Source organism: Megalobrama amblycephala, linkage group LG9 (genome assembly GCF_018812025.1).
Source record: "Megalobrama amblycephala isolate DHTTF-2021 linkage group LG9, ASM1881202v1, whole genome shotgun sequence".
NCBI lineage: Eukaryota > Metazoa > Chordata > Actinopteri > Cypriniformes > Xenocyprididae > Megalobrama > Megalobrama amblycephala.
Genome location: NC_063052.1, coordinates 3,106,429 through 3,130,592, shown reverse-complemented (window position 1 = coordinate 3,130,592; position 24,164 = coordinate 3,106,429). Strand labels below are relative to the sequence as shown.

At 35.9% G+C, this 24,164-nt stretch overlaps 1 protein-coding gene across 3 annotated transcripts in view; it reads left to right on the top strand.

The window, feature by feature from the left end:
* adcy2b (adenylate cyclase 2b (brain)) overlaps nt 1–24,164 on the top strand; it is a 99,628-nt gene that overhangs the window by 58,929 nt on the left and 16,535 nt on the right. For all 3 annotated transcript variants that reach the window (XM_048201209.1, XM_048201208.1, XM_048201207.1), the window contains exons 4-9: nt 6,205–6,354; nt 14,048–14,196; nt 15,245–15,356; nt 16,191–16,318; nt 20,822–20,980; nt 21,313–21,445. In XM_048201209.1, the coding sequence (XP_048057166.1) occupies nt 6,205–6,354; nt 14,048–14,196; nt 15,245–15,356; nt 16,191–16,318; nt 20,822–20,980; nt 21,313–21,445 (831 nt within the window). The remainder of the gene's footprint in view (nt 1–6,204; nt 6,355–14,047; nt 14,197–15,244; nt 15,357–16,190; nt 16,319–20,821; nt 20,981–21,312; nt 21,446–24,164) is intronic.

Here is a 24,164-nt window from a genome sequence, read left to right as displayed (position 1 = left end):
ACTGACCTTTAAAAATGAACCATTCCTGAGGAAAAATAAACTGGAGTAAAAGGTGTGACAACTTGCCCCCATCTTCCCAATGTATACTCTCACTACTTCTCTCTCTTTAGCTTCATAAATACATATAGTTGATATGTGCACTGACTGCACTTCCCTGCACTGCTTTTTGTTCTGCTACTGTATTAAAGGAGTCTTACGTAACTTTATAATAATAATTCATGCCCACTTTTCAATCGATTTTCCAGAATCTTTTTTTTTTAAATTATTATTTTCCAAAGCAGATCTCAAGCAGATATGTTTTTCAGACCAGACCTAAACACAGCACATGTAACCAAGGCAACACTCTAGTCACATGGTCCACAGGAACACAAATACACTGGCTGTCAGGTTGTGTTCAAGAGGCAGGAGCATTACATTCAAGAACCAAGTAGCGGAAGGACGTTTTTTTTTTTTTTTTTTTTTTTTTTTTTTTTTTTTTTAAGCTTGTTGTCCAGTCCAATTTAAAAACCTTAAAAATAATCCTCTTTTAGATCTGTAAACACTTTCACCGCAGTCAGTCCTCCACACTGTTCTCCAACAGTAGGAGGGCTTCATTAAAACCAACCTTAACGACCCTTCACATTCAGCACAGTTAATCAAGCTTTCGCCGCTCTCATTAGAAGCGTTACGACCTTTTTATGTTAGGTGCACTCAAGAGCTGCGGGTCATACCTTGTTTGTTAGAGCCTTTTAAGGCTTTGTACGTCACTTTCTGGACGTTTACTGCTGACGTACTCAGCAAACGAAGGTCTCGTGTTAATCAGAGACTGAAAAATAACAAAGTTGAAAGCAGGGTCACATCTGTCTGGGTCAAAGTTGTAGAGATGATGTCAGATGCCAGTGTTTTGTAATTAAGCTATCATTCCCTACAGACCCTGCACTGTGCTCGTTTACTTTTATGACTGCCCTCTTCCTCCTGTTCAGTGATTACAGCCAGAAGAAGGCTGCTCTCGAAGGACCTGTCCTATAAAACTCTCCCAGTGAGATACAGGTGTGTCTCATGGCAGGTGGACCAGGCCTTAAATAGCACACGCTTGAAGAGAGAGAGAGAGAAAGAAAGAAAGAAAAAAAGAAAGAGAGAGACGACATGCTCGTCATGCTGCCTTTGGTTAACATCAATTGAGAGCAGAATATATTATTGTGCCATTTCCAAACAAGCTGCAATTTTAACAAATTATGAAAAAGGTGTGAAAATATTATTTAATTGTGTGTATTTAGAATGCATAAAATGCTGTTAAAATGTTATTTTCATCACAGCATGCTATTTAACACAATACAATTTTTGTAATATAAAAATATTATTGAAATTTTACTTATTTAAATTATTATTTTATTTCAATTATTTAAAATATCTGGATCGTTATGAACAGAGTTTTTATTAACTAAATGCAAAATCAAACTGAAATAAATTAATATACATATATATTAGATGGAAAACTTAGGAACTAGTACTTAAATTACTAAAACTAAAACTGAAATAAAATAATAAATAGTTATATAAATATATATATATATTTTTTTTTTTAAATATGAAAATGACAAAAGCACATAACAAAATTACTAAAACGTAAAATAACATTAAGATGAAAACTGAAAATATAAAAATAAAGTTAAAAATATGAATAAATACTATAATAGTATGTAAGTAATAGTAAAATAACACTGATTATGATGAAAATTATGTGAGAATTTGGGGGAAATTCGTCTTAATGCAAAATCGAATTTAATTATTTTTGTTGTTGTTGTTTGTTGGTTATTTAGTTGTAACTTGGATGAAATTAGCCCTAGTCAGACAAAGAAGTCAATCAATTATTCCTAAAATGTTAAAAATGTATTTTTTACCACCTTCATTTACATCACCCAATGCTATTATACACAATACAATACATAATTTGAGATGTTGTGGAAAATACACTGTGGTGAGAATTTACTTTGAGAGAAAACAAATATATACATGTATATACACTGATGGACATTGTGTACGAATTAAAGGTGGGGTAAGCCATATTTCAAAAACACTGTTTAGAAGTTAGTCTGGCCAACACCAACAACAAATGTGTAACCAATCAGCATTAGGGGGGTTGTTACGGTCAAGGAGAGAGAAAAAGTAAGAGGGAGATTTGAAGAAAGACAATACAAATGAGCTCAAAAGAATATCACTGGAATGAAGGTTTATGACTGGGCAAGCGCATTAAGGCCCGCATTAAGATTAGAAAAGCTGAAGAGAGCTAAGTGGGAAAACCTGAAAGAAGACGCGGAGGCTTCTTTGATTCCGCTCCACATGTGAGTAACGCTGGGTTTGAGTGCCATTGATTATCTGGAGCTGCTGTGCTGTTGGCAACTAACAACAAACTCTTGTTTGTATTTACTCTTGTGAACTGTAAGTTCATTTATTGTGCTTCCTTGCCGTTTGTTTTATCAATTATTGTTTATTGCTGTTTGGTTTGATTTCAAATATCAACAATGTCCAACAGTGTTTTTGAAATATGGCTTACCCCACCTTTAATTAAGAGAGTTTTAAGAGTTTTTAATCAAGTCAAGTCAAGTCACCTTTATTTATATTGCACTTTTTACAATGCAGATTGTGTCAAAGCAGCTTTACATTGATAACTTGTACATAATTTTTGTACATACATTTTTTTTCTTAAAGAATAGTGTCAATGCAGGCAGATCAAAGCAGTGTTGAATAAATGTCAAGAATACTGTTGAATATCAAATGTCAAGTCAAATGTCAAGTGTCCCCAACTAAGCAAGCCAAAGGCGACAGCGGCAAGGAACCCAAACTCCAACAGGTGACATCAGGTGGCAAACAAGTGGCAAATAGGTGTTAAAATGGAGAAAAAAAACCTTGGGAGAAACCAGGCTTAGTCGGGGGGCCAGTTCTCCTCTTAGTTAAAAAGTGCTAGTTGAAAAACCACCCATATTTCCTATGAGCAACACACATCGGTCTAGAACATGTGAGCGGAGTGGAGTGACAGCAGTTTTTCCTCCCTGCTAAAAGTTTATGATAATCACTCCATTGCAGATCCACTCCAGATTTTCTATTTTTCTGCTCGGCGATGAGAAAAAAAACCTATCAGCACCGCTCACATACTCTGGTCTGGAATGCCGTAAACACAAGCAGAGTGATAAAAAACAAAAAAACAAATTGATGCTATTATGATTAGTGTCAGCACTTGCTCGGCCAATCAAATTAAAGGACCAGCAGAACCAGCGATATGCAATATATCATCAAATATTTGATTATTTTAGATTACATAGGTAATTGATTAAATATTTGATTATTTAACATTACATGATAATCCCTTGGAATCCTGTTTGAAAGCAGTTTCCTGTTTCTGTTGAAGTCACTGTCTTCAGTATAGCCAGAGAGAGTTTTAAGGCAAACAGCAGTTCTCTTGTAGTATGTCAAGTTAGTGTTCGATTACTCATGATCAATTTCTGGAAGCCAAACAATGTACCTTCAGCTGGTGGGAGTTTGTTAAGGAGCTCTTTGCTGAGTGTATTCTTAATTGATGAAGTGTGTTGTGTAATTGCCTGCAGTGGATGATGTTTAATCTGCTAATAATGTCAGTGAATGATATTAGCAGTAGGTTGTAGATTAATTAAAATGACAGACCCCTTTGCACAGTCTGGGGTGAACCTTAACAACCTCTTCTGTTCTTACTCGCTGTGCTTACTCTACCACTAAAGCCCTGTGCTGATCTCAAACGCGTGAGGAGGTTGCCATGGAGAACTTGCAAATTAAAAGAGACTCAGACTAGATTGACCTCAGAAATGGGGCAAATTAAAGAAATGTTCAAGGCTCAGTGCAAATTAAGCTTTATTGACAGCATTTCTGGTATACCGTCAATTACCACAGAAAATTATTTTGACTCATCCCTCAGTCCCCTTTGTTAAAAAATGCAATTACACTAATAGGCCTATACATGGAGCCAGTCAAAAAACATAAAACAATAATTATTGCTACAAGACTCACAAGACCTGGTTCATTCATAGTATTAAGCTTTCATACACAACCTACAATACACCTAATTAATATTTATGACCTATTCATTCATAATAGTATTTGTCATGTTTTGCTTTTGTTTTGGTTTCGTTTATCCTGTCGGACTTTAAGTTACCTGTTTCCTTTGTTGCCTTGTTCCCGCCAGTCATTAGTTGCTATGGACACTCATTTAACAATCATACCTGTTAGTCTTTGAGTTAATCATCATTGTGTATTTAAGTTCCTCATTTCCTTCAGTTCGTTATCTGGTATTTTCGTGTGTTATATGTTGCCTTCTTTCCTGCGGATTACTTAAGTTTGTTTTACTTATTAAATACTTTAGTTTTTTAAACTTTTGGCATCTTGATCATCACCTATAACATTAAAAAAAAAAAAAAAAAAGTTATAAAACGGATAGTTCCGGCCCTTGATTCTGATTGGTTGAGCCGCGTTCGAAGCCATTGTAAAATTATCGAAAACTTACAGCTGACCGCATTACATAAGTATCACTGCACCACTGAATGTGTATGTTACTAGAAACCACTCTTGGCAATGTAAACATATGTTTGTTCTCTATTGATTTTGTTCATTGAAGCTTACTGCATTATGTAGAAGAGTATTGTGAGAGAGATATCGAGTGACCGAGTGTATTACCTGCATTCAGATTTAGCATTTTCCTTCAGGTCAGTCCTATGTTCATAATAAAAAATCCATTTGAATGTCTGCTGCGATCTTTTAATGCTGCTTGCTAACATTTAATGGGTTTTCCTGTGCCCTGCTGACACTGTCAGCGCTAGTCAAAGCATTTGTCATTTGCGTTTTGTTCCGTGTTCACAACAAGTTTCAATATAAAAGTCTTTGCGACTGAATAACTCGCTCATAAAGACAATCTTTGCTGCCATCTAATGGTGTAATAAATGTAACTTCTGTTGCTGTTCACGGGCAGGGACTATTTTTTCCAGCGGAAGAAAGCCTTTTAATGATTTTACTTCAATAAAGTTGCACTGATTCATATTTTTTGGCTTTAATATTTGTATTATGTGGTAACCATTTTATAAAAGCAATAAGCCCCGTGAAGCCGTGGTTTACAGTGAATTTATAATTGCTAAGGCGCGTTGTAAGGTACATGTAGCAGAGTGCCTAAAACCCCCTTAGCTGTTATAAATTCACTGTAAACCATGGCTTCACGGTTCATATATTTTAATTAAAGAAAAAAATATATATATAAAGATATATTTATTTATTCTAATTATAAAAATACAATTCAATTATATATTTACATCACACCAAAGTTCTAATTCAAAAGCCAAATCTTTATTATTGTAGGATTCATAATTTCAAATGCCTTATTTTGTATAGAGTTTCATTTATTGCAATTAAACCCAATTATCTAACACTCCAATTGTCAAAGATAACAGCACCATATTCAGTACTGCACTGATATTTTGTTCACTCTGACATAATGCAAGAGTCCGCTGAAAGCTTTTCGTGGGCTGAATTCACTCTTCCTGAAGATCAATATCTTTCAAATCAATGTAGAGACACATCACTCGCTAGATCCTTATACTGATTATATCTTTCACTAATGCGCTTACCTCTGCCATTTGAAACTCAAAAGCTATTTGGTTGCTGTGCATATTTTCCTAAAGTGTCTGTGGTCTGGCAGTAATGTGTTCCTGTACCTATGATGCAATTTACTGCATTCATTACTTGTTTTATACTGTATGCCAATGCTGTATTGATTTTACAGTGAGTCTCCACATTAATTCAATGCTAAATATTTAACATATCCATTACCTCATTGATAATTTATATACACTTGCTTGGAATTAAGCAAACTATATATAATATAGTTATAATATATATGTCAAATATATATATTTGACAAATTATGATTACAGTTCACATTATGTCATAATTTTGCAAAGAAATGCTGTGTGTGTATGTATATATATATGAATAAATATATATTGATAAATATATCATATAAACCAAACCCTAATCCTACCCTAATCCTATAGTAAATACATATAAATGTATAATTACACTGTATCACGGACACCTTAAAATAAAGTGTAACCTTTCTATTTTTGAAGAAAATTGTCTGTGACATACAGAGTACAGAGAATGCAGTATCTCTATATAACTCTGACTAAAGCTGTTTATATGTCTGTCTAGATCCTGGCTAATATCATCATCTTCATCTGTGGAAATGTGGCGGGAGCCTATCACAAACACCTGATGGATTTGGCTCTTAAACAGACATACCACGACACCTGCAACTGCATCAAGTCTCCCATCAAACTGGAATCCGAGAAGCATCAGCAGGTATGATGAGAGGGATGCACAGATTGCCTGTAAAAATGGATAAACAGTGCTGAACTGTGTGGTGCCTGGTCCTTCAGGGAACAGGACGTTAAATGTAGGCCTCGTTTGGGGTGGTTTTGGATAGGTTTGAGCGTGAGTCATTCCTGCAGCTGTATTGAAGAGATCATTATATCACCACAATGGGCGGCTAATATTCGAAGGCAGAGGGGGCTGAGAGTTACATTGTCCCAAAATAGCTTTGTTTCCCCCCCAGCACTCTGTTTCCTGATGGATACGGGTGGGGCGGAAGTCTGTACAAGGCCTCACTCTTGCCGGGGTTAGTTTTGCTTATTGCTGTTTTGTGTGAAATAATGATAAATTGTTTCTCAATGGCGATGGCTGAGTGAGTGAAATATGAGCAGTGAGATAAAGGCAGATCGCTGGCAGCACTTCTGCTCCATCAGGAATTATCACTCTCACTCTGTGAAATATCAGCCTGTTGAGCACATGCCCCCGGCTCCATTGTTCTATGAATGTTATCAGAATTGTGTTTTTGGCTTTCCTGGAAAAACAATTACAGAGCGCAAGGCAAAGACAATGTTTCACGCACTCGCTGCGCAACATGATTAAATCTTGGATGTATGTTCTGTGGACTGTGAGAATGGAGCTCTTCAGTCAGTTTATCAAGTGCTGGTTCTTTCTGCCTTATTGTAAAACAGGTTGGAGCATTTCCTTCATTTTCCTTCATTTACCTCCTGTGGGGCTGCTCACTTTTTGGTCATTCATGAACATTAGTTCAGCACAGACCATCAGCCTAATTACGGATATGCTTCATTTTACATTTCAAGGGTGAATAAAACATTACCTTTGAAATATATTTTGTGATTAGAAGAGTTCAGGTTTGAAAAAGCACAGCACCAGATTTGATAACCCCCAAACTAGACTGATACTCTAGTGTTTACTCATGAATGATACCTTAAAGCTGCTGTCCGTAACTTTTTTTTTTTTTTTTTGGCTTAAAAATAATCCAAAAATTAATTTGTGAGCAAGTACATAACCAGCCAGCGATCTCCTTACCTTAGCCTGATTCACATGGGTAAGCTTGTAATAATGTTTTCTAATTTGGGTGGTACTGGTAGGTTTCCATGGGAAATTTGAGCTTGCTGCCGTTCATCTTTGTGTCATTACGTCACGTCTGTTTACATAAAAAACGAGTCCCAGCTAGTAGGCTATATCATGTGAGGATGCTGCAGGTGATGGATCATTTATAACCTTTTCTCACAGCAGCTGGAATAATTAAACTTATCATTTTGATGGCGGATTGTATGGTATGACAAATGGACAATTAGAGATTAGACTGTACAGAATTTGAAATCTACAGATAACGCTAATACACACTAAATGCACATAGTTACGCAATGCTCATGTTGTTAACATTAACAATTTGAGAACAAAGTATAACAATAATAATAATTTGCATGGTTTGATGTGATATGAGCTAAGTGATCATTAGATTTAATCACTATTGGTAGCGCGATTTATTGTAATGCTTTTTTTACTCAGTTGGTCAGAACAAAAGTGGCAGATTTGTTACTTACTTGACATTTTCAGGTGAAAATTCGTTATTTTGTTCATACTTCCAAGACTACAATCTGTGATTCCGAAGTACTTCTACAGTATCCACCAGTGTGGTGACTGACAGCCACACATTCTCCTCAAAACATTAGATTAATTGGCGCTGAGATGCCATGCCGATGCACAACCTATGTAAAGATGATAATTCCGCAAATAACTGCAATTACAGGTTTCAAACAGAGGTGGCGACAAAGAGGCAAAACTTATGGACTGCCGCTTTAAAGGGGTGGTTCAGTGGTTTTTTTCTAGGCTTGAGTGTGTTTTGGGGGCACAGTTTAACATGTCTTAATGTTTCGTTTTTTTGAAAACGCTGTATTTTTCATATATTTTACGTTTATTCTACACCTCTGTTTCCACTCTCATATGAATGGCTCATTTTACTTCCTGCTTCTATTAAGCCACTCCCTCTAAAATACGCAGTGTGGTCAGATTGGTTGGCAGGTTGGTAGCTGGCCCAGTCTATCATGATTCGCTGAAGCGTCCGGAAACGCCACGCCCCTTACTAGGGGTGTAACGATACGCTCAGGTCACGATACGATACGTATCTCGATACGGAGTTCACGATACGATACGTATCACGATATTTTGAACAAAATGAAACTGAAATTCAAACAAGATTTATTAAAAAAACATGAACAAATTTCAATAATTTTCCTTGTTGTACATACAAGATCACATTTCAATAAAATAAATAAATATAAAATTTTAATAAAAACCTTCTGTATTCAAATTAACAGTTGAATAGGGCTGTCTGTCACTGAAAAAAAATGTTAAATTTAACATGAACTTAGAATTATGAATAGGGGCCGTTCACATATCGCGTCTAAAAACGCGTGGAAGGCGCGGCCGCACCGCTTCTCCTTCTTTCCAAAGCGCTTGCGCTCCCGTGGCGTCGGTCGTTGCTATGCAACCATGAACTGAGCTCTCTAAGAGGATCAGGATGTTTCTGCAAAGGATAAATGATTTCTAGCCCTTGCATTAGTTTTACTACGAGATATATTGATGGAGATAAGATATAAAAACCACCATGTACAGCTATGATCAGCTGTTCGGCTGAGCTTTTGATGTTTTGTTACGGAAAGGCCATAGCTGATCGGTTGATTCTTGTCACACGACCTGCGTGCGCTTGCGGCATTCTGAGAAGTTGAGAATTGCACGCGCGTCGCGACCGCGTTGATCCCTTTATGAGCGCGCCTGCCGCGCGGCTACATTTGAAAATAATAACTGACTTGCACGCGGAAAAGACGCAATATGTGAACGGCCCCACAGAACTTCTTAAAGCAAAGCATCGCAAGCGTCTTTTGCTTTTCTGTGAGCACAGCCGTTGCTGTGCACTGCGGTGAAAGAAAGCCACGACGTTTCTCACGCGACCATGCAAGAGACTGACATGAGAAACGTTTAAACCTGCTTGCAAGATTCAATGTGTGCCCGAAACACTTACTGAACTAGAGAGCTGATTGAGACACACCATTTACGATAAATCGTTACACCCCTAATACTTATAGTAATTTAAAAATGTGGTAGCATTGGATCTGGACAGGAAGGATAACTCTGGGAGTTGGAAGGGGTGTGTCGCGATTCTGCCTTCTCACATCGCGATACAGGTTCGTGGACCTGCGTATCGCGATTTCGGTTTCATATCGCATATCGTTACAGCCCTACCCCTTACCATTCGTAGTTACGCGCTAAGCTGGAAATGTAAATAATGGCGTCTGTATTGCTATATCAAATCGAGCCGAATCAGACCCAGATGAAGAGGGTAAAGCAGAAGCTCTGCAATCGCGGCTTTTAAAGGACGTTTATGAATGGTATTTCATTTAATATTTGTGTCAAAGTGTTTAGATATGCTGTCACTGTTTGTTAGCTTTCAATATACAGTTTTATCCTGATTAAAGCTTTACTGTAGCCGAATACATGACTGAGTAGTCGCATTTTTGTAAAGGTATCGTTTAATTTATAGCATGAACAACTGGTTGTCTATGAACAGAGACGTTTGTTGGTGTTTGTTGCACTAGAACTTAGCTAACTGGCTAGCAAAAACGATTTGCTCTTTGTATATGTCCTTGATGCATTAAAAATAGCAACAGAACTATAACATTACGTTTAAAAGACATGTACAAACAATAAAACATACTTACAGTTTGAAGCCAATAAACAGCAGCTTCTGTTTTTAAAGTGGGAACTGCTTCATCTTTCAGTAATAGCTTTTGTGCAAATCCAGCATTGAACTCTTGTAGATTGATCTGAAAGCTTCTTCTGCGCCGCATCCAGTGTAGAAAATATCACAGATTATAATGGGTTCTATTATCTTTTGACGCGTCGCGCCGCTCGCGTCCGGTGTAAACAACTCTTCCGCTTCCATTATACTGCGCCACATGGCCTCGCCCACTTTGTTGCGTGTTCCCGGGGGCAGTGTTTATGTTTATAGCAAGGGTTTATGATGTCACCAACCCTGGAAGAAGCTCGTTGTAGTCCAAATCGCCCGTTTTCGTAGGCAATAAACTGCCATAACTTTAAAAGGCAATATCTCCGTTTGCATTAAACGTTCAGCGCTGTAACTTTGCAGATACTGTTTATGCTCAAGCAGCAACATTACACACTAACTAAAGTTAAAAAAGTGAAATCGCATTGAACCACCCCTTTAAATCATGCGGTTTGTTGAGAAGAGTTTGTTTTATCTCGAATCTTGTATATATTTAAAAGTAAAAAAAAGTCAAACATTTCAAACATTTAATGTTTGAATTTTTTGAACAATTAATAAATGTATAAAAACATTTTTTTTTTTTTTAAGTTAAATGTAAAAAGTGACACCTGGTAAAATTAAAAAATGTAAAATCATTATTAACATATTTCAATAATATATTTACGGTGGCCCAGTAGTGCACAACACAACGAAATTAAAAAAGCAAACATAAGTTCACAACACAACGGAAACAAGCCACAACACAACGAAATAAAGCCACAACACAACGGAATAAGCCACAACACAACGGAATTAAACCACAACACAACGGAATCAAGCCACAACACAACGGAATAAGCCACAACACAACGGAATTAAACCACAACACAACGGAATAAGCCACAACACAACGGAATCAAGCCACAACACAACGAAATAAAGCCACAACACAACGGAATTAAACCACAACACAACGGAATCAAGCCACAACACAACGGAATTAAACCACAACACAACGGAATCAAGCCACAACACAACGGAATAAGCCACAACACAACGGAATTAAACCACAACACAACGGAATCAAGCCACAACACAACGAAATCAAGCCACAACACAACGAAATAAAGCCACAACACAACGGAATTAAACCACAACACAACGGAATCAAGCCACAACACAACGGAAATGCTCCCGACCACTTGGGGGCTCTCAGAGCTAGGTAATATTACTATTCCTTGCCACTGTTCTATAAAGTCGACAGTTTTACAAAGATATCAATACCATGATTAGTTTTAAGTATGTAAGCATTGTATATCGACATGGTATATTAATTAAAAATCAACTACGTTCACAATAGCTTCATATTTATACTTGTGAATGATTTGACGCGATACCACGGCGCATGATAAAGGGAACATCCACCAATTCCACCAAGTGGTTAAAACGTATAATTTGTATTCATTAAAATTACTTTTAACATTTAAAAGACATGTTAAAATTCCAAAGGTTGTTAGTTCCTGTTGGTAAGACTGACAAGCTTTGGAATTTGAATATGTCTGTTTTTAAATGTTAAAAGTAATTTTAATGAATACAAATTATACGTTTTAACCACTTAGTGGGATTGGCAGACGTTCCCTTCATCATGCGCCGTGGTAGCGCGTCAAATCATTCACAAGTATAGGCCTAAATATGAAGCTATTTTGCACGTAGGTGATATTGAATTAATATTTCATGTCGATATGCAGTGGTTACATACTGTTTAAACTAATCGTGGTATTGATATTACTGCCGACTCTATAGAACAGTGGCAAGGAAAACTAACTTTACCGAGCTCTGAGAGCCCCCTAGTGGTCGGGAGCATTTCCGTTGTGTTGTGGCTTGATTCCGTTGTGTTGTGGCTTGATTCCGTTGTGTTGTGGCTCGATTTCGTTGTGTTGTGGCTTTATTCCGTTGTGTTGTGGCTCGATTCTGTTGTGTTGTGTCTCGATTTCGTTGTGTTGTGAACTTATGTTTGCTTTTTTAATTTCGTTGTGTTGTGCACTACTGGGCCACCGTATATATTAACATCTGACAGCCTTAAAGTACATTTTAGAACATCTTTTTTTTTTGTCTCTCTATTGTTTTGTGGTTTGAAAACCACTAAATCAGAATTCATAAAATCTTAGACTTGAAGGTGGGCACTTTTGACTTGGGCTAGGAAGCAACCACCTAGCAACACCCTAAAAATCACACAGAACCCCTTAGCAATCCCACATAAACAACTATCCACACCGCCACAATATTCACATCCACATTTTCTTCAAACTAAAAATCTCTAAATGATGTGCTGCATCTAGTCCTCAGTGTGGTTTTGGTAATATTTCATGACTTACGATAGGATGTCCAAAAAGAACATCAAATTTTGCTTTCTGCTTTAACAGAGCAGAAATCATACTACTTTATACTGTAGCCAAAGAACCACAATGAATTAATGACATCATTTCCTTTAACAATCACTCCCCCAGACCACAGCAGTATACTTGAACCCATTAGTGTGGACAACCTGCTTTGATTTGCCTCTTTTTTTGATAATAATACATTAATGGACTGTTATTTAAAAGCACTTACATCTTCCTCTGTCTGAGCATAACAGTAAAATGTGTTTAAATAATGTCACCTTTTTCCTGCTGTCACAATCAGCACATGGCCATTATTTTGTTTTCTTTTATTTGACCTTCATTAAGCAGTGCAGCGTCTGAAGGGAAAACAAAGAAAATGAGGAAGAGTGACAGGATAATAAGGAGAGAAATTAATGGACTTTTCATGTCTCAAACACAATCCCATTTTATATTTCACATTCGTAATTTTCTTTGGGTTATTTATTCACTGTAACCCTGTGCTAGCCCTCTTTTAATTGTGAATAATTGCTTAACCCAGGGTCAAAAATGGACTTAATTAGTGGTTGACCAATATGGCCAATGCTAATATGATATCTAAAGAAAAGGGTGGCTGAAATAATAAAATAATATTGAAAAATAAATATAGAACACAATTTAACAAACAAATTCTGTATGTTCTTCAGTAGAATCACATGTTTCTTTTACAATCAGAGTAGTTCATTAGTGGCAGGAGACATCTGTTACACTGCTATGATTCAGTCTGTTCATCCTCCTCAGTTTTCATTTTTCTCTAATTTTCTGTCTCTCAATACACCAGCCATCCATCATTTCTTATAAAAAAATGTTATTTGTTCTAAATAACATATTATCATACTGCTTGTACTCGTACTTCTTCAGTATGTAGAATAGTGTGAAGAATATGCATTTTTTTCTGTATGCACAGAATATCTGGATGACCTAGTACAGAAAACAGGAACAGAGCACACTGTTCTGAGTACTGTATCCCACAATGCAGTGCATCCAACTTAATCTTCCATTTTTGGTGAATATGAATTTTAAAAGAACAGCATTAATTTGAAAAAGAATTCTTTTGTAACATTATAAACGTCTTTGCTGTCACCTTTGAATTTAAAGTATTTCTTTTTTCTTTTAAATGTTAGTGTATCACGGTTTTTGCAAAAATATTAAGCAGCACAACTGTATTCATTATCGATAATAAGAAGAAATGTTTCTTGAGCAGCAAATTAGCATATTAGAATGATTTCTGAAGAATCATGTGACACTTAAGTGATAATGCTGAAAATTCAGTTTTTACATCATATGAATAAATTACATTTTAAAATATATTCAAACTGAAAACAGTTCTTTTAAATTGTAATAATAAATGATAAATTATAACCTTAATTATTCAAAACTTTTGACCAGTTTATCAATAATTCGATTTTGAATTAATTTACAAACATAGCAACCATTCAAAGGAATGCCATATAACTATCCTTCTCTATTCGACCAATAGGAACGTCTTTTGCTGTCCCTGCTGCCTGCCCACATCGCAAGAGTGATGAAGGCAGAGATCATTCAGAGGCTGAAGGGTCCTAACTTCGGCCAGGCGGAAAACACCAACAATTTCCACAACCTCTATGTTCAGAGACACACCAATGTAAGGTAGGACTTATGACACACATACTAGAGTATCTGTGTACTCAACTGATTTATTTTAGGCAGCCTAGAAAATATATAAATATATATCCTATACACTGCACCTGCTTTCACTGAGCCGTCCTACCCTCAATAGATCCTGTCAAACCATCCTGCCCTCCTTCAGTCTGCTCACAAAAAACAAGCTATTCATCAACCTAGATACAAATAGCTCTCATCTAAAAGAGCCTAGACACTTTTGTATTCTTCTATTAAAAATTAAAAGCAAACACAATCTTCTGCTATATAGGGCAAACCTTTGAAGAGACTCTTCATCAAAACTTAAATGTAATTTGGTAATTATATTGAAGGACAAGTAGTCCTTTGCTGTTATTAAAGCAATACTGCTGTCTGCTTCAAAGCGGTTCTCCTTCCCCTATAATATCCTTTTCATTTTTTCAGTAACTCTTTCTGAATTGTACGTCGATATGTTAACAAGTTAATGACTTTATGAGTGAGTCATTTGAATCATTTAATTTAACTGATAAGTTTAAAAACTGATTCATTTAGGAATGAAACAAGTGACTTTTTATGAGTTAGTCATTGAATTATTCACTCAATGATTCATATTTACTTGTTAATCCATTTCATTCAAAAATACAGATTAATTTAGGGGCTAATTGAGTGATTGTCTTTATGAGTGAGTGAGTCATTGAATTGTTCACTCAAGTTATTAATTCATTCAAGGCAAGGCAAGCTCCTGCTTTGTTTCAAACTCTTTTTTGGCAATCAAAGTAACTGCTAATATTATCTGAAATGTAAGTTTCCCTGTATTAATTTTTGGTTTATTGAACTTTTGTATAAGCGCAGTATCACACTATCATGCTTTTGTTTTAAATAGCAGTACAACAGTGTGTTTAAGGATGTTTAGATATTTTTTTACACAAGACAAATGCTTATTAAGAAAATAATTGTTTGCAAGGTGTGTATTATTTGCAGTGCAAAAAGAATCAATTCATACTCTTTACCAGTTTGCATATGTCTCCTTTTGAATTTTCTTGAACATTTTCCACAGCATTCTGTATGCAGACATTGTTGGATTCACACGTCTGGCCAGTGACTGTTCACCTGGAGAGCTAGTCTACATGCTCAATGAGCTCTTCGGCAAATTTGACCAGATAGCCAAGGTATCGTAAGTCCTAACAGGCATGGGAGACACCAGAACTTTACTTTACAGTAAAGTAGTGGCTAAAAGTGAGGTTGGCCTAGGGAAATTGACATATTCATCCTATATTCAAATATTATTAAAAATTTGTTAAAGATTTTGTTAGCATATTGCATAGTTGTGCTTGGAGTAAACAAAGCTTGTGTGGACTTAATTTTTGGACAGGCTGTCATACAAAGAAATTCTGAATACATGCAAAAGCAACAAAATATTAAAGAAATATTAAAATTTCTGTCATTAGTACTCACCTTTGTGTCATTCCAAACCTGTAAGACCTTTGTTCGTCTTCGGAACACAAATTAAGATATTTTTGATGAAATACTGAGCCGGCGTTCAGACGTAAACACGGAAGCACTGTTCACTGCATCAACTGCGTACGAGTCTGACATGGTAAAGAAGAATTTGTTGAATAAAGTTATTTTTGCTTTGTTTTTGTGCACAAAAAGTATTCTTGTCGCTTCATAACATTAAGGTTGAACCACTGTAGTCACGTTAACTATTTTAACGATGTCTTTAGTACTTTCCTGGACCTTGAATGATGGTAATTATGTTGCTTTCAATTGGGGATTTAACAAACCTCTTGGATTTCATCAAAAATATCTTAATTTGTGTTCCAAAGATGAACAAAGGTCTTACGGGTTTGCAACGACATGAGGGTGAGTAATAAATGACAGAAATTTAATTTGTGGGTGAACTAACCCTTTAATAACTGATTATGTTGTAGTCGATATATGTTTTTCCTGTACAGAATGTAATGTATACTACAGTGCTGTCTAATTTGGTTTGTTTGATGCAGGATAATGACTGCATGCGGATCAAGATTCTGGGCGACTGCTATTACTGTGTGTCAGGTCTGCCGGACCCTTTGCCCGACCATGCCAAGAACTGTGTGAAGATGGGGCTGGACATGTGTGAAGCCATCAAGTAAAAGAACACACTGTCTTTCACAAACATACATAATTATTACCCAGCTCTCTGGAATACTACACTGTGTTCCAAAATATTATTCAAGTGACATATCAGTAGGATTCCAGTACAATAAACCTTCAGATTTTAGTTTTTCAAAGAAAGTGATTGTTTGTTTTATTTCTCCATATCTTTTTGGATAACTGTTATTAATCTCAGACAGGTTTGTTAACTAGTTTTCCACATCTACTAGGTAAATGGAAACCCTATTTAAAGTGGTTGTTCCACATTATTAAGCAAGTCACAGTTCTCATGCGATATGGGGAGGAAGAAAGATCTTTCACTGTGAAAACTGAATGGAGATTATCAGACAACCATAAGAATTGTGAGTAATTTACAGCACAAGGGAACTCATTCAGATAAAGGCTTATTAAAGAAAGTTTCTGTCAAAAAAAAAAATCATTGTATTAAAAGGACAGCCACTGTTGAGCAGCAAACAGGTATTTAAAGCTGCTGGTGTCTCTGGAGTCTCAGGAACCTCTTCATGCAGGCTGGCAGTTATGCGTAAAGATGCATGTCAGCCACCTCCAACCAAAGCTCACAAAGAGAAACGTTTACAGTGGGTGTAAAAATACATTTTCAGACAGTTTTATTGCTGTGGTGTTTTTTTGCCGCAGCATGGGATAGTGCATTGTCCTGAATGAAAATCCTTTTATTTCAAAAGGCACTATCCTTCTATTCATGACATAGCAGAAAATGGTCAGCTATAAACTCCACATATATTTCAGAAGTCAATTTGACACCCTTAGAGACCGTAAACGGACCTTCCATCTCACCTCCCGATATTCCATTCCAAATCATCACTCGCTAGCTCCTTGCTGACGTCGCAGTCTTGTTGGAACGTGGTGGCCATTCACCAACCATCCAGAAATCCATCCATCTAGATCATCCATTGTAGTACGGCTTTTGTCAGTGAATAAAACCATTTAAAATGAGTCTTCATGTATTTCCACACCCACTGTATATGTTTCTCTTTGTAAGCTTTGGTTAGAGGTGGCTGAAATGCAACTTTCGAACAACTTTATTTACAACTTGTGCTTTAAATTACTCACAAATCTTATGATAGTTCAATAATTATTAATAATTGATAATAAATTATTGATAACGGTTATCTAAAAAGATATGGCGAAATAAAAGAAACAAACACTTTCTTTGAAAAACTAAAATCTGAATGTTTATTGTACTGAAATCATACTGATATGTCACTTGCATAATAATTTGGAACACAGTGTAGATTCTTTTTGGTCAATCACAGCAGTCTGGACTAAAATATATTTGTTTAATAACCACTAAATGGTCTAATTGACCTTCGTCTCAGCTACGCTATTCAAATGTCTGTGCAAATACGATGTAAAATTCAGTCTTGATAGGCAAATTTAACCAAAATTGGTAAGGCGTACAATGCCTTACGTTTGCCTGAGGTTGCTAGCCTGTGGGACACTTTTCAGGGTGTCCCATAAGCCAGTGCCTATCAGGGTTTATTTTGAGACAATGCATATCATCCCTTATATATTTTTTTGATTCTTCATTACAACAAAAAGACCCGTTGAATTGTATCTGCTACAACGTCCTAAAACCACTACACATGAGCTGTTTGTCACAATATGCCCTTTCATCATCTACCAGGGACCATTTCTGTGTATTTTTCCCATAGTGTCTGTCTTTTCAAGCACTACTCTCTGAGGCTGAAATAACCTGCATATACTCAAGAGGCTCAGATGTGTGAGATTGTTGAAACCCACACATTCTCCTTTTCCTTTATTTTTTCCATCTCAAAGTGCAGCACCTTTTCCAGTCCCTTTCACAATTCCTCACCCATTCTTCACTCTTCTGCTCTTCTGCTACACATTCATTCTCTGTAACGTTATTGCAATTTTCTTTCTTTCACACACACACAAATCCATTTGAGGAGGTAATTGAGGACCCTCCAGCGTATTTTCCAACATGACATAGCTCAGGCTGAGAGGCTCCTAGAACTAAATATGGTGTGTGACAGGTACACTGAAATGATATGTCAGCAACATACACCTCTAGAGGTGCCATGCACCCTTTTTAAAAAAAAAAAAATAATAATAATAATAATTAATTTATCTGTTTGTTTTATTTTAATTTATTTTATATTATTTTTTTTATTATTATTTTGAGGGAGCACCAGTTTTGTCAGTAACACCCACACACCTCCAGAGGTGCCATGCCAATATTTATTTATATATTTATTTATTTAGTTAGTTAGTTTTGTTTTTTGACTTCGTAAACTAGTTTCACCAGAAAGGTCATGGAATTATTGCAGGTGAAGCATGGTTATACTTCTCTATTAACTAGACCAGAACCAAACTAGCATAATCCATCCTGCATAAAAATTCATGCTGGCCTAAACTGCTCTTTTTAGTTGGGAAATCGTAACATTGAAGCTGCCTTATCTGAAACACAAGATGTTCTATTTGCTGAATGAATATATACAGTACACAGACACCAGACACACTCCCTCAGAAACCAACATGTACCGCCGCAATCCTGGCACCTTCTGATATTTACTTTGCTATAAATATTTCTGGTGTTAAGTTATGTCATTGAAATATGGTACTGTTTCAGTCATTTCAAAGGATGGAGGGAGAGACTGAAGTGTGTATGTTCTGTAAAAAATATCTTTCATGACACTGGGAGAAAACTTGCAATATTTACATACAATACTAGTAAAAAAAACAGTCAAGAGTGTCTAGTATTATGTTTATTATGATTTTAGCATTATGTTTATCATGACCTTTTGATTTAAAGGTTGATGCTTAAATGCTTAAAATTTGTTTATTTAGTAGACAAATATTAATTGTGCCTTCACATAAATTTCTTCATAAAGGTTGCAATTTTAATAATGGCTGTCAATTGATTAAAAATGTATATCGAAATATTGTCATATCCTGATTAATTAAGCAAATTTATCACAAATACAACACAGAAAAGCTCCTAAATAAAGATAATATTGTCAAAGACACTATTGTTGGAGATGTGCAATATTATTACATACGTTTTTTAATTATTTTAAAATGTGCAATTACATAGTTCTGGCATGAAAGTCTAGATGGCGAAGGCTGATAGGTCTCACTAAATTCGTATCAATCAAGTCATTATCTACATAGCACAGCTGATTGGCTGTTGTTGCGTCAGCTCATCATTCAAACAAATACCGGCAGTGTTTGCTGTTAGCAGTCTGTAGCGTGCTTTCAAAACCCTCCACCTTCCCCAGCTCCACCTGTATATATCTGCTATGGGGGTTAATTCATGTATGTTACATGAGCAGCAGCAACATGTCTTACATGCTCACAGCAATGGCTGTGAATTTATTGGCAGTAACAAGCAGTGTAGCAGATCTATTCTGCTAAGACCAAATACATTAAAGGTGCCCTAGATTATGTTTTTAAAAGATGTAATATAAGTCTAAGGTGTCCCCTGAATGTGTCTCTGAAGTTTCAGATCAAAATACCCCATAGATTTTTTTTTTATTAATTTTTTTAACTGCCTATTTTGGGGCATCATTATAAACGCGCCGATTTTATGCTGCGGCCCCTTTAAATCCCGTGCTCTCCGCCCACAGAGCTCGCGCTTGCCTTAAACAGTGCCTTAACAAAGTTTACACAGCTAATATAACCCTCAAAATGGATCTTTACAAAGTGTTCGTCATGCATGCGGCATGCATGCGTCGGATTATGTGAGTATTGTATACTGTTATATTGTTTACTTCTGATTTTGAATGAGTTTGATAGTGCTCCGTGGCTAACGGCTAATACTACTCTGTTGGAGAGATTTATAAAGAATGAAGTTGTGTTTATGCATTATACAGACTGCAAGTGTTTAAAAATGAAAATAGCGACGGCTCTCTTGTCTCCGTGAATATAGTAATAACCGATGGTAACTTTAACCACATTTAACAGTACATTAGCAACATGCTAACGAAACATTTAGAAAGACAGTTTACAAATATCACTAAAAATATCATGTTATCATGGATCATGTCAGTTATTATTACTCCATCTGCCATTTTTCACTATTGTTCTTGCTTGCTTACCTAGTCTGATGATTTGGTTGTGCACATCCAGACGTTAATACTGGCTGCCCTTGTGTAATGCCTTTTATAATGTTGGAAACGTGGGCTGGCATATGCAAATATTGGGGGCGTACACCCCGACAGTTACGTAACAGTCAGTGTTATGTTGAGATTCGCCTGTTCTTCGGAGGTCTTTTAAGCAAATGAGATTTATATAAAAAGGAGGAAACAATGGAGTTTGAGACTCACTGTATGTCTTTCCATGTACTGAACTCTTGTTATTTAACAATGCCAAGATAAATTCAATTTTTCATTCGAGGGCACCTTTAACATTATCTCCCGAGAGTTGTCATGACAGAAATAGTAATAGTAAAGAATGAGCCAGTGTGTTCAAACCTTTAATACTGTATCTGTTATTTTAGGAAAGTGAGAGATGCCACCGGGGTTGACATAAACATGCGTGTTGGAGTGCACTCTGGGAATGTTCTCTGCGGTGTGATTGGCCTTCAGAAATGGCAGTATGATGTTTGGTCACATGACGTCACCCTGGCCAATCACATGGAGGCAGGGGGTGTACCTGGGTAAGATCAGCATATGACTTTTGTTTTCCCCATTTCAGGTTTTTCACATATTTGCTACAAGTGCTATTATGCTCATGGAGGGTTCTTGACGTTAATAGAAATGCTCTTTTGAGAGCACAATGAATGTGCTTTTGTGCTACTAATGAATGTTCCGTTGAATAACCCAAAAAAATAAAATAACAGAAGCGCAAAGGGCTACATTCATTTTTCAGATCTTAACTCTATTGTATCTGCAGGCTTTGGAACATTTGTGAAATACTCATGTAATGCACCTGTTTTTGTGAAGTGTCCTTTCATTTGCCAGCCTATAATAGTTGTGTGCTCCTCTCCAGACGGGTTCACATCTCTTCTGTAACACTGGAACATTTGAATGGGGCGTATAAAGTCGAGCCAGGCAACGGACAAAGCAGAGATTGTTACCTGAAAGAGCATGGCATCATCACATACCTAGTCATCAACCCGAAGGTAACAAAAATGACACATGCAGACCAGCTTTCACATGTTTATAAATAACTAGACATTTACATTTTATGAGGAAAATAGTCATAGTGATGCCCAAGTGATGTTAGGGGTTTTAGAACAAATCGATTATTTTAACCTTTTATTTTTTTTCAGCTATAGTTATAATTGTGGCAACAATAAAATAATCTATTTTCATAAATATAACAAAATTATGAATAACAAAAATAACAATTTATTACCCAGAAAATGAGTTAAACAAAAGCATTAATCATAGCCAAACAAATAGTAGTTCAACGGATCACAAAACTCACGGTTTGTATCATATCATGGTAAAGTCACGGATCGGATCATTTTTCAGATCAGCACAAAAAAACAAAACAAAAAAAACAAAAAAACAAAAATGGGAGTGGGGGGTGGGGGTTAACTTTGAATTTATTACTTAGCCCACTTTAACTACTCTGATACCACAGCAGAAACTACAAGCCAAACTAATACATCATTAAATATGTAAAAAGAACAAAAACTGTACACTAATTACAAGAATAGATAAATACAACATAAAGTTACAAATAAATATAAGGTCTAACTGTAGTATTCATTTTTGTGTACAGAAATGTAATAATTAAATGTAAAATGGCACTGTTCACTGTATACATTTAATATAGATTAATCATTGTTAAAGCTGTGTTTTGTTGTTTTATTTACATGACAGACAAAAGCAGGTATTTATAGGTCGCTGTCATTTTACGACTAAGACCCCATGCATGCACATATCCAATACACATCCGAATTCTCACCTTGTTCACTTAAGACATAACCGAATGTATTTACGAGAATACTTGCCGAGAGGAGTATTTTGACTGACATAATGCGTGTATGAGTCCATCCAAGTGCATTGAGGACGCAAAAGAGAAATCAATTTGGAGTTCGCGAGCTATCTGAAATGCACCTATCTCTCCGTCTGTGCGGACCGATAACAGCGTGGCGTGCAATACCGAATTAAATCCTCTTTTGCCTCTTCTAGCACTGGAGCAAGACAAAACACGTGCAAATGATAACCTTTCACTCTATTGCAGTTAAACTTGCAATTGATCCGCGAATCACATGCGTGCCGAACCGTGGGGCTTAGTCCGTACGGATCACGGATCAACAACGATCCATTTAACCACTACAAACAAACCTGCTGTATGATATTTAATAAATCATCATATCACAATATGTCTAGTTATTAAATTCACCTTTTGCACTAATTAGCATTATTACACTATTTAGACTTTGCAGTTACACAAATGTGATAACCCTGGGATCCCTTTATCATAACTCAAGTTCAAGTGAACGGGCATCAAGACCCAGAAGATTCCAGAATATCCATCCATTGAGATGTGTGTGGGCTTTTCAGCCCACAGATATCATAATGCCTGGCATCATATATTCAAATAACAATGGCTATTCTTTTATTTATCCAGTGCTTTATTTACTTTTCAACGCATTTGCTTTGCCCGAGGTAACAAAAGCAGCAAATCTTTCTCATAAGAGACTCGTACATTTATTTCTGTTCGGTTTGAGCCTCTCGGCCCTCTTATCATAACAACCCACTGCACACCCACTCCCTCCACATTCCCATCATGATGACTGAATTTGAGTTTGGAGGGCTTTTGCTTGTTTGTTTAGTTGTTCTCTTTTCTTTTTTTTCCCTGTTGTTTAGTTGATGCCAATTTGCTTTTTTTTGTTTTTGTTTTATTCAAATGAACGATGGCCATCGAGTTAAGTTGGTGTCAGGTAAACCACATATTTGAGAGAGCCTCTGTTATCTTATATACTATAGCAGGAGTTTTCTACCTTTTGGTGTCAAGTACCCTCAAATATGACCCATTCCTAAAATACATATTCATTCATGTACGTGTAAAGCCCCCCTTCCCATTTTCATGTATAAAACACCATTTATACTGTGTGCTAAGACAAAATTAATTAACTGGCTTTTTTATTGACACTTTCCCAAAGCCAGAGTCAATCATTAAAATATTGTCTGGAAAATATTTACTTTATAGTTGACAGAAAACCTTTTTTTATACCCATTACTGTTAAATGTATAAACCCGAACAGAAACATTTTCAGCTCATTTCATATATATATATATATATATATATATATATATATATATATATATATATATATATAAATTTTGTACATTTTAAATTTAAATGCATAAATATGGTGCATTCTGAGACCAAAATTAAGTGACTAGATCAATGAAGAAATTTGTTGTCTTGTAAACAATTTTGTGCTTTAATAGTAATTTATTTATTGGTGATGGTAGGGCACATTAGTCATGCACACAACATATAGTAGGCTAAATGATAGTTCATATGTGGTCAAACATGTAGAGTATAGATTTAAACCATTAAGAAATATGTAGCAAAAGAGGATACCTTTGTTGAATTAATTTATTTCTAGAATAATTAGTGGGGGGGCTGTATCTATATATCTATATTTGTAAAACTAATGGTCACTCTTTGATTAGCAGCAAAAAGTATGCTAGCCTAATTCTTTAAAAAAAACTTTGCACAGTAATTTTATAAAATCTAAATATGTTAATAAAGTTTAAAATTACTATATGCATTCTTATGAAATGAAAAAAAATTGATTTATATATTAATGTAAAGACATATGTATTTATAATAATCTAAGATTAAAATATGTTTATTTTAAATGTATTGAGCAG